At 37.1% G+C, this 13715-nt stretch overlaps 2 protein-coding genes across 4 annotated transcripts in view; one reads left to right on the top strand and one right to left on the bottom strand.

Moving 5' to 3' along the window:
• LOC145993786 (uncharacterized) overlaps positions 1-10537 on the bottom strand; it is a 32592-nt gene extending 22055 nt beyond the window's left edge. Inside the window, exons 1-3 of one of the 2 annotated variants that reach the window (XM_083129585.1) lie at positions 9894-10537; positions 6598-6883; positions 90-155 (exon numbers count right to left, since the gene is read on the bottom strand). In XM_083129585.1, the coding sequence (XP_082985711.1) occupies positions 90-155; positions 6598-6883; positions 9894-10007 (466 nt within the window). In that variant the 5' untranslated portion in view covers positions 10008-10537. The remainder of the gene's footprint in view (positions 1-89; positions 156-6597; positions 6884-9893) is intronic. The other variant, XM_083129586.1, reaches the window with a different exon arrangement.
• Positions 1-13715, top strand: part of LOC145993787 (kynurenine/alpha-aminoadipate aminotransferase, mitochondrial-like) — a 96449-nt gene that overhangs the window by 39443 nt on the left and 43291 nt on the right. The gene's annotated exons all lie outside the window — the stretch shown is intronic.

Below are 13715 nucleotides of genomic sequence, written 5' to 3'. Positions count from 1 at the left end.
CTAAACACTACAATTACAAGTTCGCAACCTAGGACAATTCAAAAGCAATTGTCATATCAAACATAATAAGAATAAAACTTAGCACTCACCAATCTGAGAAACTAAAATTGTAATATCAACTAACAGTTTTCCACCATGTCCTAGAGCATAAAAACCTGAAAAAAAAGGTACAATTAAACAAGACACGAAATATAATAAAGCCTGCATAAATTGATGTTATTGGTATGAGATTAAAGCAATATACTGACCTCTGCTAAAATTCAACTCTATAAACAAACGAACGCTCACACACACATCATATTCTAAAAAAAAAAAAAAACCTTCAAGTTTTCAGCAAGACCACAAGTAATTGAACCACCATTGAGAAATATGGATACAAACTAGTTTCCCAACTGGAATATGTTCTTTTCAGCCAATGTAGTAGCAACCCTGACAAATTCTACAAAAAAAATTGTACTGGGTGGCCAAAATTTTAGTTGCCCTACTCAAGAGTCCTCTCTCGAAGAATCGGGTTGTGCTGAAACTTGGTACGGAGGCTACGGAGACCGTGGGTAAGCGAATGCTGGTGGAAAAAAATATAGTTCAAATTTTCACCACCAGGTTAAAATGTGGCACTGAAATCTGGTGCAAAAGTGAAAAGCTTACCGTGCTTTTCAGATTTCACCGGTGGATGGGCTAGTGCACTGCTGATGCTCGCTTCGGCATTCCGTATTTTACCGGGGCGCATCAGAACTTTCACCAGGTTAAACCATTACGTCATCAATTTACACCAGCCTCAAGAGATGATGCGGCTGGTGAAGGTGTAGTTAGTTCTATCTTAAGTAACCTTTTCATGGTCAAAATGGCTGCACTGAAGCTTGTTCTGATTCGTGATATGCATCCTTTAGGCAATAGTATGGAATATCATACTAATTTTGTTGCACTGAGGGCGAATAAAGTGGATGCAGGCATAAACTGTCGACATTTTAAATACTACTGCTCCTTCACTTGCACGCAAAGTGAAATAAAGTATGCCGATGCAAACATGCATCCGTCTTCTGCTGCAACATGCACGAAAGGATCCATTTGCAAAATTTTATATCTTTTCAAAAGAAAACCACTTAAATTCGTACTGCACATGCAAAATAAGATGGCGTTAAGTGAAAATATATAATATTCATGAAATATCTTCTGTGATTTGGTCACTGATGGTGAATTTTTCCTGATAAATGTGAATATGCGTGTGCATTCTGAATCTAACTTTCATTTCTTACAGTGTGAAGCTTTCCGAATTTCACCGAATTTGTGCACCAGTCTGATACACGCTGGTGAAATCTGGAAAGCGCAGATTGTGGGAAACGCTTTGTGCACCCATAGATCACAGTCTTATGCTGCCAAAGGGTTGTTCGCATTGACAGGGTGCATATTGAACACTGCTGACATAATCTCAAATTACTGGTTGCTGTTACTTTGATGCCACATTTCAACCTGGTGGTGAAAATTTGAACTACTTTTTTTCCCATCAGCATTCACTTTCCCATGGTCTTCATCATCTCTATCCTCTATATCAAGTTTCAGCACAATACATGCGTGTGCATAAAAGTTCTATAATTGTTATAATGCTCAAGAAAATATTCAAGTTATGCATGTTGTGTAGCATATGACTAATTTTGTGTTCATAATATGATTAGTGTATAGCATTTGAAACTGATAAAGCTGTTTCTGACATCACATTCCAGAGTGTAATCATTAGGTTTCCAGTACATTGTATGCTGATTGCATGACATTTTTTTTTACAAATCCACAATATTATATTAACTCAAGCACTAAGAATTCCTTCCTTATGAGGTGGATAAAATACAGACAAGCACTGTGTTTTTGAATTGCTTGATTCTGAGAGTTTGTGGATGTCAGTTATTGTATATATGCAAATTACACACTATACCATGATAGGGAGCTTTCAGACTGAAGTGATATGGCCACTCCAGTCTGTTAAAAAGCATTCACGGTGCTTGCGCTACCAACTGACCAAGCTGACACAATGAAAGCGATTGAGTCAGAACACTAGTGACACATGAAACTTGTCATGCCATTTTATATTTTTAAAGATTCGTTTTCAAATGGCAAGTATCACTTGTTAGTTTGGTCTGAAGACTACCTTAGTGCGAACCCAGTCTTGGTGAGTCTGTAGTGGCTTCCATGAATTGACACAAAGTTTGCATTTCACGAAACACTGAGATCTTTGGTTATAAAAGAAAGCAAATTTAAAAAAAAATCTGAGGAGTACATTGGGATCTCCCGCAAGATTTATCTCACCCGTAAAACAAAATACCACATCATTCCTGGGATTCAGAATAGCTTGTTAGCTATCTCAGCTTTGGTGCAAGCAATCCTGGTTTCAAATCCTGCTTGAAGCACTGTCATCCACACAGGAGTGATTGGCACAGCATGCTATAACACGAGGGGTCTCAGGTTCAAATCCTACCCTGGCCATGCAAATGTCCCTTCATCAATTTGATATCATCAATCATCCTCATCACCACAATTAGCCAAAAGTGGCAGAAAGGCGATGCAAAATAACAAAATTCAAATCCTGGTGGAAGCTTCAAATTTCGAGAATAAGTGGAGAGCTACTTGAAAGCAAAACCAGCCGACTCCCATCTCGAAAGCTACACCCGCTGCAAAATGACTTCGGACGTCATAACAAAAGCACAAAAATACAGAAAATTCATGTGAAAAGCTATTATTTCAGATTCCGTAAAAAAATGCATTCCATGTCCAATATTTACGCTTCATTTCCATGGAAACCTTTGTAACAATGGAAAGTTGAATCTCATTTTTAGCCATTGTTGTTGTTTCCATGGAGATGACTTGAAATAAACAATTACCTAATTTCAAATGCCCATATCTCCATTGCTAATTAAGATAGAGAAATGATTTTACGCACAATGGATTCAGCTCGATGCCTTCTATCGGATTCCGTAGAAAATTTCATTACATGTCCAATATTTAGGCTTCGTTTCCATGGAAACCTTTCTAACAATGGGAAGTTGAATCTCATCTTTAGGACTTAAATTACTTCCAAAGTCTTAATGATTCCATGCCTAAGCGCATCCAAATGGTTCTTAAAAGTAAAGTCAACATGACTCCGTATGCATTTTTTGTGTATCTAATAGCTTATCACATGAATTTTCTGTGAATTTGTTACGAGGTCCAAAGTCATTTTGCGGCGGGTGTAGAAAACATGAATCACCCAATGTAAAAGTAACATGGCAGCCAGTGGTCCTGAAAGGACTGGTCCACCATGCAGTTCAGTCTTACAGATGCCTGCGTTCCACAACTATGGGTGTCAAAATTTCTTTCTTTTTAATATACCTATTTCAAGTTCACTTATGGAATTTTGCATTACCTTTATTTATAATGAGTATAGTGTGTGTTTTTTAATGTTTGTGTTTTTTCTGTATCATAACTAGACCTTGGATTTTTAGGTTTTTAATCTATTTTTTGCTTTGCAGGTAAATAAGAAATAACAAGTTATGTCAGCGTTTCATTCAAAAACGCAACAACTGACGAAGTTTTATTGTGCCTAAAATAACCTATTTTAGGTTTATGTGCCTAAATTAAACCTTTTTTTTTAGGTTTTTATATTTTTTTTATGTTTTACAGGATTTTTACCTCTCAGCTAGGTATTTACTAGGTTTGGTGGCAAAATAATTCAATGACTGGCGTGTTTGAAACATGTTTTCTGTCTAATTCCCTCCCTCCAAGTACATGGTATTTAACAAGGCTCTAAACGATGGGAGCAGTTCCCCCCCTACCTTTAACCCCTGTACTATACTCTCAATGCTAAGGCTCGCCTACTAACATAAAGTAAACTGTCCACCCCCCCCCCCCCCACCTCAGTTTTGACACCCAGTGGCCTCTACTGCCTGCACAGTCCAAAGTGCAAACTTCTGATCTGGGTTGCCTTGCTCACTTTTGCGTCAGTTTGGTTCTTTTTGGCATTCACACCTTACGAAGTAACGTTTCAGCATTCAAATTTGCATCACTGACTAAATTTCTGTTGAAAGATCATTTTCAGGATCTGAAATGATCCTCACAGACAAAAGTTTGTGAGTGGATAACATGCAAAAAGATTCATGGTGGTCACTAGGACCATGATAAAATTCACGTATAATTCCTGGTTTTCAAGGCGAACTTTCCAAAAATTCAAGGATGCAAGCAGACGTTTTCTCTATTCCAACCTTACATGTTACAGACTCTCACCCTGTCACCCCCCCCCCCCGCCCCACACCCTTATCCACACACAAGAAAATAAAGGATTGAGAAAATTTTGTTTTGTTTCCCAAGTAGCTTTCTTTTTCTTCCTAAAAAAAATAAAAATGAAAAGTGAACTGAACTTGTCTCAGGACATTTATAAACATGTATAAATTTAATGGGATTTGGATTAATAAAAGTTGCAATTTTTCACGTTTACGGAGGGAAAAATGGGAATAGAGAAAACATACGCTTGTACCAAAGTTCATGAGTAACTTTCAGAGGCAATAATTGACTCATAATTCCCAGATATTGTGCAACAAATTATACATATGTGATTCATTTCTCATATCAACAAGTAACTTTTGCTAACAGCACAAGTGTAGTAGTTATAATAATTTGTAGATAATATAGAAAATGATATAAAGAAATAAAAAGTTGTTTATAAAATTAATATTTAGTTATTACGGTTCTTGTGAAATTTTGTTTTTAACGATTGTATCTAATCAGTATTTTCAATTTAATTTTTTTGCAACCTAATTCAGGCTTCTTCATTCCTAATTTAAGATTTTTAGAACCCATTTAGGATTTTTAGAGCCTATTTTAGGAACCTAAAAAGCACACTTTTTACCAGGTAACTAAGAAAGTTCATGCGGTTTTTACAACTGCCCGTAGTTTTCGTGGGGTAGTACGCAGTTCAGCCGCCAGGGATACATGTATGTGTGATTGGCGGAAAGCTCATTCCTTGGCACGTTGGCTAACGTAGATAACAGGTCGCAGTCGATAGTTCGGGAGCAAGTATTCGCAGTGAACTATGGCTGTGTCGAATGCAGTAATCAGGGCGTGTTTACTGTATGAGTACAAGTTGGCCACAAAAGGAGCGGAAGCAGCAAGAAAAATATGTGCAGCGTTTGAAGAAGGTACAATTAGTGAACGGACAGCGCAAAAGTGGTTTCAGACCTTCTCGAGTAGCGATGAGACACTGGCAGACAAACCTCGTTCGGGCAGACCAAAATCTCTCGATGTGGACCAACTGAAGGCAGCAATTGAAGAGGATTCACGTCAAACGTGTCAAGAACTCGCTCAACGATTTGCGGTAAGTGCTGAAACAATTCGTGTGCACTTGCATGAGCTTGGCAAATCATGGAAACTGAGTAAGTGGGTCCCAGACGAGCTGACTGCTGCGAACCGTCTCCAACGACTGAACATTTGCGCTTCCTTGCTCACTAGGAACAACAACTGTCCAATTTTGGACCGCATTTTGACGTGTGATGAAAAGTGGGTAATGTACGATAACAAGAAACGCTCATACCATTGGCTATCGTCAAATGACACCATACCTTTAACTGCAAAACCTGCTCTTCATCAGCGGAAGGTGATGCTGTGTGTCTGGTGGACTACGGCTGGGATTGTGCATTATGAGTTCTTAGTAAGTGGTAAAACCATCAACAAAGAGGTGTACTCCGTGCAATTGCAAAGAGTGGCCGAACAGCTTGCAAAAAAATAACCTGCATTAGTGAATAGGAAGCGTGTTCTTTTCCACCAAGACAACGCTAAACCGCATACAGCAAAGATGACCCTGGAGGTGATTTCTTCTCTCGGCTGGGAACTTCTGCCACATCCAGCGTATTCACCCGACATCGCTCCATCAGACTACCATCTTTTTTTGTCTATGGACAACCATATGCGCAATCGACATGTCCAAACTCGCGAGGAGGTTGAAAACGCGGTGGTGCAGTTTCTTGCGACCCTACACAAAGACTTTTTCAAACATGGCATCTACAGGCTTGTACAAAGATGGGAGAAGGTTGTAGAAGCGGATGGTGGATATTTTGCAGAATAAATATAAGGTCAACACATTTGTTTTGGACCTTTTCTTCTTTGTACTAAAACCGCATGAACTTTCTTGGTTACCTGGTAGAACCTAAAAATCCGAGGTCTAATCATAACATCAGAATAATAAACATGCCATTATAAACTTTTGCACTGTTGCTAGCTAAAAATCAGGAGTGAAATGATAGTCGGCCATATATTAGAATGTTTTTCATAGTTATTTATGCTGTTACCACGTGAACATTTTTTTAGGAAGACCACTCAGGTGTAAGAATTAATTACTTTAATCCAATCTTGTATTAATTAATAAATTAAATGTTTTAAGATTACATTTCATAGCTTATGCTAGTTGCACTCATGATGCAAAAAAAAAAACAACATAGAAATAGAGCCATGTGCATGAATTATTTTTAGTTTTGTCTACCCCTACTCATAACTATGGTTATGTTCACATCGCTTCTCTCTCCATTACTAACTAGCATGCGATACTCTGCTTTCAGCACTTCATAATACAGGAAAGCAGCTGACCTATATCCCCATAAGTTAGGTGAACATCTGGCTCAGGGTATTTCACTCGGTTCAGTTTGTAAGGGTCATCACTATCGTCTTCGGTATCACTTAACAAAGGAAGACGGACAGCAACTTTGTCGCCATTTGGCAGACTAACTTCTGACACAGCTGTCTTGGTTTTGAAGCTTCTGCAATGAGTCCTTCCATGTAAAATTTGGTATTTACAGTCGATAATGATAAGCATCGCTTTCACGCTGAAGAAGGACACCACACACATTATCAGTATGCCTTCCATTACTCCTGCCTGGAAAAAAAAAAAACATTAACAATGACAAACCAATGTAGTTATTCAGGGAACAAAACATATATGTATGTTTGCACATGAATTTCACTTTGATATGAACCAGCTATATTGTTTCGGTGAAAATCAGCCAGATCATTTTCAGACATGCTTCGAAGAGCTAACATCACTCTCATCTTCAGGGATTGAAGTCTTCATCCAGCACTCGACTCTCAGCATTACAAAATAGGGAGAGCTTATCATCACTCCCTGCAGACGAGAGTGGTGTTAGTTCTCAAAAGCCCAGAGGCAGATTTTAATATCTGAAGATGAGTGTCATGTTAGCTCTCGAAAGCACATACGGAACTGGCCTGACTAACATCCCAAAAAAACCTTCATCACCATCATGAAAGCTTCAAAAATTATTTATTTCTGTATTTCTTCATTAATACATAGTAGTATTTTAAACATTAATAAAAGATAATACTATTAAACCTTGTTTCCATGTTAGAAAAACACTAAAAATGCCGACCAAGGCAGTCTTTATTATATAATAAAACACTTCAGAAGTAACATTTCAACCCTATAGCAGTCTTCTTTAAACTAGGAACCAATAAAGGTTATCCAACATTTCAACATAAAACATGTTAGCACAATTTGTTTTAGGGTTAGGGATTTGGTAAGACAGTGGATCTCAAACTTTCTCAGCTTACTTTAACCTCTGCTCAAAAATGCAGGAGTATTATGTCAAAAGCATCAAACCTGATCCACCTAACCTACTCACGTAAGCATACAAAACACAATGGAGGCCATAATGCACACACACATCATTGTTGACATAACCAAAATGCTTCTCAAAAATCATGATATTTTTAGATTCATCTTTAGATTATTCTAACAACAATATACATGTGAAGGTATGCAATACTTAAAACAATGCAAAACAAGAATTGGATGTCTGTCAAAAGCTGGCTATTTTCTTTTGGTCAACATGAATTTTAAAGCATGTTTTTTTTTCTAAAAATGGCTGACACCAAGAAATGCAAATGTTTGCATGAACTACTTTTCAGATCATAATTTCTTCAGTAAATAACACTTAGTGAAACTTTTTAACTGTGCTAATTGGTTTCTACAAGCTTCAAACTTAATTCCACAATTTACAGTGTTTTAAAACACTTCCTAATACCCCCATAAAACTTGCAAAAATCATTAAACATTTGGAACCGTTACTACATAGTGTAGTGCTAGACTGGGATATTTATTGGAAACTGTCAGGCTTTTTTTACTACTGCATAATACAATTAGCTTTTTTTAAATGATTAACTATTCAATGATTATCAACACAACTTCTCACGGTAGGTCCATATTAGTAGAACATGTTAGATGTTTATATTCACTTCTGTGCATTGCAGGGGTCACCGGGGCTATCCAAATAGGATTTTTTGGTGTAAAATCTTAATCTAATTGTGCTTTCTAAGAAGGGAGCACCAAAATTTTGCTTCCCACAAGAACATGAATCTTTGAGAGAAAAAAAAAAGCCCATTGCTACAGTAAAGAGTTTCCCCTCAACAAATCCTTTTGTGCAGCACTGGGCACTGCATCCTTGTAAATTTCCTGCCCTGAGAGGCTTCTGAGAGGCTTAGTTGGGAGGAGCTACTGTTCGCTAAAGGTTAATTGTAGAAAATGTTTGGTAACAGTTTAGTGTTTAGTATATCGGAGACACATTTCTTCAATTTTACAGAAGAAACTACTTACGGAAATGAGTTTCTCCAAGGTTTACAACGTTCCTCGAGGTATTTTCTTTCATCGTGGAATATATTTGACCGAGAATTCATGTATTTTTCAAGAGAAATATCTCACCAATGCACAATTGCCATTGTTTTCATTTGCTTCCCCAACAAGAACCAGATGCTGCATACGTTTGATGACGTAAGCCCCTGTCAGAGTTTCCAAACCCTTTTTTTAACTATGCTTGCCTAACCTAACCTTATCGGAAATGGTTCGTGGGGTTATCCGTGAAAGGTTCATGGGGCTATCCATCAGCTACCGTGCATAATGGTTCGTGGGGCTATCCGTCAGGTACCCGTGCATAATGTACAATTTGCACAAGTGATGAACAAGATAGTAGGTATTTTTCAGTGAAGAAGGTTGGTAGTCAACCTCAGCCCGCCATATTGTGTGTTACGAAAGCGAAGAAATGAATCAAAAGAAGTACTCTGTATGTGAAAATTTGTGTTTGTTTTCGTGTAAAAAGCTTAATGGCACCTTGAACTATGTTCCACAATACACAATTGGTAAGTACGAACCATTCGAAACACAAAATATTTGATTTAAATGTGTCTCGATATACTAAACTGTTACCAAATGTTTTAAAAAATAAGTGAATATGTCAATTTGCAGCACAAAGTAAATGTCAGTAGGAGGGATATACTGTTATCATTAACTTATGTATTTTAACACTACTAACATGCTGGTTGGGTGCATCATCTAGGGATATATGCTTGATAGTTCAAAAAGTTTAACAATGTAGAGCATCGTGTACATAATGTGTGTTTATAATAATGATACCAGAAAAAAGTAAATATAACTTGGGCCGGTCAAATCTTTTTATTTTATTTATTTACCAGAGAATATTTTTGGCTGCCAATAATTGCTGTGAAGGAAATATGATACATATATTTAAGCACACTGAAATGATTCAATGTGCTTCTCTTCCATTCACACCAGTAAGTTCATAACTATTCCTTATACCAAAAAGTTACAATGTAAAAAAAATGGAGGGGAGACGTCTTGTTGTTAACAAATTTTTATTACTGCTGACATGTTGGTTGGATGCATCAGTTCCACACTTGATTGTTCAAGGAGTTTAAGAATGGTTTCAACTTGTATCCTCTTTTACTTGATGCTGTGTACACTGTTCCTTCCATTGACAATCTTCTGCCTTGTATTTCCAATGGACCAGCTAGTGCGTAGGAATTAAACGTGGTACAATATTAATTATTTAATATTTCCGGGTAAAGTAAAAATTACGTACCTCTTTAAAGGCATATGGTAAACCAAGAACACCTGCACCTATAAAAGATATGAATATGTTTGCAATAATTTTCACTGGGCTGGAAGACCCAGCATTTGTTGTTGCCGCTGTCATATTTTATGTAGCACTACTGTCACCTAAGTACTTGCACGTAGTTCATGATAGACATTGATAAAATAACAATAACAACACCTGTTGCTTTCTGTAAGCAACAAACACCACAACCGTGCTTTCATTTCAGCTGTGATGCTTGATGGATGAACACGCTCATCAATGTTGCCACTAGTTACATTTCACTTTTTATTATTTTCTTGTTGCAGAAAATTAGATTCTGTGGCAGGAGAGAACCGTGTGCCTACTTTAGTGTAGGACAATAGTCATTATTGCAATATAGTGAAACGAGCGATAAAATAAAGTACTTTGTATTGAAGGAAGAATACAAATGTGGCAACTAAGGAAGAAAAAAATGACAGTCATTCAACTGCAACGTAAACACTTTCGATTTGGTCGTCCTGTGGTTCGTGCTGTCTGCTGTTATCCTTGAGAATCGATAAGGATGACAGTAATTTACGATGTTGGAATTATACAAGATTATGCCGTATTTTCTGAAACTCCTGCTTCATAATAGCCATGCAGTTACAATTGATTTCTGTCAACTGAACATACTTAATATTTCAAGGAAGATAAGATTATGAAATTGCAATTATTAAAAGTAGAAAGTTGTAAAATGGTTGTAAATGTTATGCAAATTTTTGGGTTCTTTTTTAACGTGTAGATACTATGATCAAATAAATAAATATACAGTTAGGACGCTTAAGTTACAATATCTCCGGTTGTAATTACGCACGCGGTTGAACCACAGACATAATACCTTTTGGTTGAACTTTTTAGCACTTTAGTCATGCGTAACTACCAAGGTACCTTTATAAGGTATGCCATTCCCGAGGTTCCGAGATTTATTCCCATGATGCTGTGCGCGCTATGACGTCATTAAGCGGACAGAATGGAATTTACTTCGTTATCGTATACGGAAGCTTGAGATAAATGGGTCGATTATTTACTTATACACACTTTTTCTTGAATGCCGGTAGAATGAGAACAAATCAACATGTTTGTGCTCCTGCCACGTGCAATAATAATAGAAGAAAATCGCCTGGAATAAAGTGATCATCGCTTCCCAAAAAGTTGCTGCAGCAGGATTGATTCAATTTGTTCCTCCAAATTTCGGACTTACTCAGTGGTGCAACCACAGGCGAGGGCAGGGGCATTGTCCCCCAACCTTCGACGGAAGTCAATTCTAGGGGGGGGGGGGCAAACATTGATGGCCAAAGGCACCTGCAGGGGGCACAGAGGAGAAATTGCCCCCTTCTATTTCAAATTTTATACAAATAAAAATACATTTCCTAAAATTTTCTTGCTCGCTTTGCTTGCAGTGCCAGCTTTTCTCAGTCTCGTCAAGTTCAGAGACGTAGCTAGGGGGCGTCGGGAGTCGGTCATGGGCGCCAAATAATCTAATTTTTAAAAAATGTGAAAGAGAGAATGCCTTGGCGCCATGTGCTATTATTTGTTCCTTATTAAATCAATATTGTTTTAAATTGCAAAAATTGGATCAAAAAATTTACTTTCTCGCTTCGCTCGCAATATAATTGTTTTTTTTTAATGTGATGTATTTAAATAATATGTCTTGTATATGTGTAATGAAAAAACTTTGAATACGTACATAATTTAGTGTTAGCATCTTGCATATGTATTTTCTTATTTTATGTCGCTCCATGTTGCTTATGTGTAAAACATATGAAAGTTATACATGTTATATGTACCAAAAAAATATCTTCGGCACGCATTTATCATTCATTTTCTGACATTCAAAAATACAGTTTGTGTGCTTGTTTTCAATTATTAGCTAATGTAAAATTTCTGGTGTTGAAAAAATATTTCAAATCGTTTGTTCCAATTAAATGCTTTAGCACAGACATCTACCTACCTTTTGCGTAATTTATGAGGATAATAACGTCTTTGATACTACCACTACTACCACTAGTAATAATAATGACATTATTAATGTTATTATTATTACTATTATTATTATTGGTACGTTTATCCTGGTACTTTCTCCCTCCAGACAAAAATTCGTGGTTGCGCCTCTGGCCTTTTCTTCCACACTCGCCTTCCGTATCATCACGTATGCAACTTTCAAAAACCTTTACACAATCGGAACTCAGTTTCTAAGTATTGCTTCATTGAATATTGAGTGCAAGATAAGATTTATTAGCTTTGAAGTTGAAACATCGTCCGCGACAATAATACTTTGAACATCTCGTAGGTAGCGAACACTAATTAACAATTGCACTATTACTTTATGTGCGTTTGTTGAGAAATTGTGCTGAAAATATAATGTACGACTTACAGGACAGCCGTTTCTCCCCTGCACATCCTTTCAATCTTCTCGTCAATCAATGAGAAGAGCTGCCATGTAAATAATGACCAAAGAAGCTATTCTATCAGGCCCGTAGCCAGGAATTTTTTGTAGGGGGGGGGGGCGAAGTCAATCCTAGAGGGGGCAATATTTTAATATATTGTGTCGCATTGGCACATGTTATGGTAGAGTACACAGAGGCACTTGCCCCCCTCCCCCAAAAGCTATAAGTAACAGAAAAGGGATGGTATCTTGAAACTGCAACGAACAAAAAAAAAAAAAAAAAAAAACTTCGAGCAACATCAAATAGCAATATTTCGATAATGACCTTTCCAGGTTGCCAAAGAATATAAAGTTTAACATAAATAGGCTAATAGAGACTGTACCTACTTGATATTGTAATTGATTGATTTGGTGTTTAAGGTCCACTTTATGCACACTTAATAAATAAATAAATAAATTTGGACTGGACCTACAGTTTAAAGTGGGATCCGAACCATTATGTGTCTTCACCCTACTTGATATTTACAGGTCGATAATGTTAATTGATGACTAACAACAGCTTTGGGCCTCTCTGCAGAACTGATTAAGGGAACCCTTTATAAATCATGCTTCATAATGATTCCCTCTAGTTTCCAGTACGCAAGATTTTTTACGCACAAAGGAATCTATCGAGAATCCAACAACACCATTGTGTTGTGTTGTACAAGCAAAATCGGATTAATTACATAATAATGGTTAGGATCTGCACTTTGATGAATTGTGGAAAAAATTGTAATACTTTTTTTGACCTTGCTAAAACATTAAAACATGGGTCCCTTAGTCCACCACGGACTCTATTTCCTTCAAAGGGGAGACTCTTGTATCACTACATACAATGTTTGCCTACTGGTTACGTTAACCATTTTGCAAAATATTGTGTGAATTGTATTATATTATAGTTGAAATACATGTTTCGACACCTGACAAAAATAGGAATCCCTTGATTGACCAATGACTTCTTGGATTACAGTGTCATCATTAATATTTGATATTAAGTTTCATAGAAAGAAATTGTTTTAATAGGGCGCAAATAATTTTACGGGGGCTCCCAGGGCCGACTCCCGCCGCCCCATATAGCTATGGCTCTGAACTTGGACTATAAGAATAGGAGAAATTGTGAGCGAAGCGAGCAAGATAATTTTACGAAATGTACCTAGTATTACCATAAATACTGTCCCAAAGTTGTAAGTAAATAGACACAAAATGGTGAGAGATATTGTAATATCAGAATAACATGAGGTGCATGGATGCATTATGAACCAAAATCACAAATAATTATTCGAAATGGCCACCTTTAGCACTGACACACTTCTGAAGTCTTCGTGGCCACGCATCAATGGAATTACGCAACACATCGACTGGAA

The sequence above is a fragment of the Lepisma saccharinum genome, chromosome 10 (genome assembly GCF_977018435.1).
Source record: "Lepisma saccharinum chromosome 10, izLepSacc3.1, whole genome shotgun sequence".
Lineage (NCBI taxonomy): Eukaryota > Metazoa > Arthropoda > Insecta > Zygentoma > Lepismatidae > Lepisma > Lepisma saccharinum.
The sequence above is the reverse complement of the archived record's forward strand: the minus strand, read 5'-3'. Positions and strand labels throughout refer to the sequence as shown.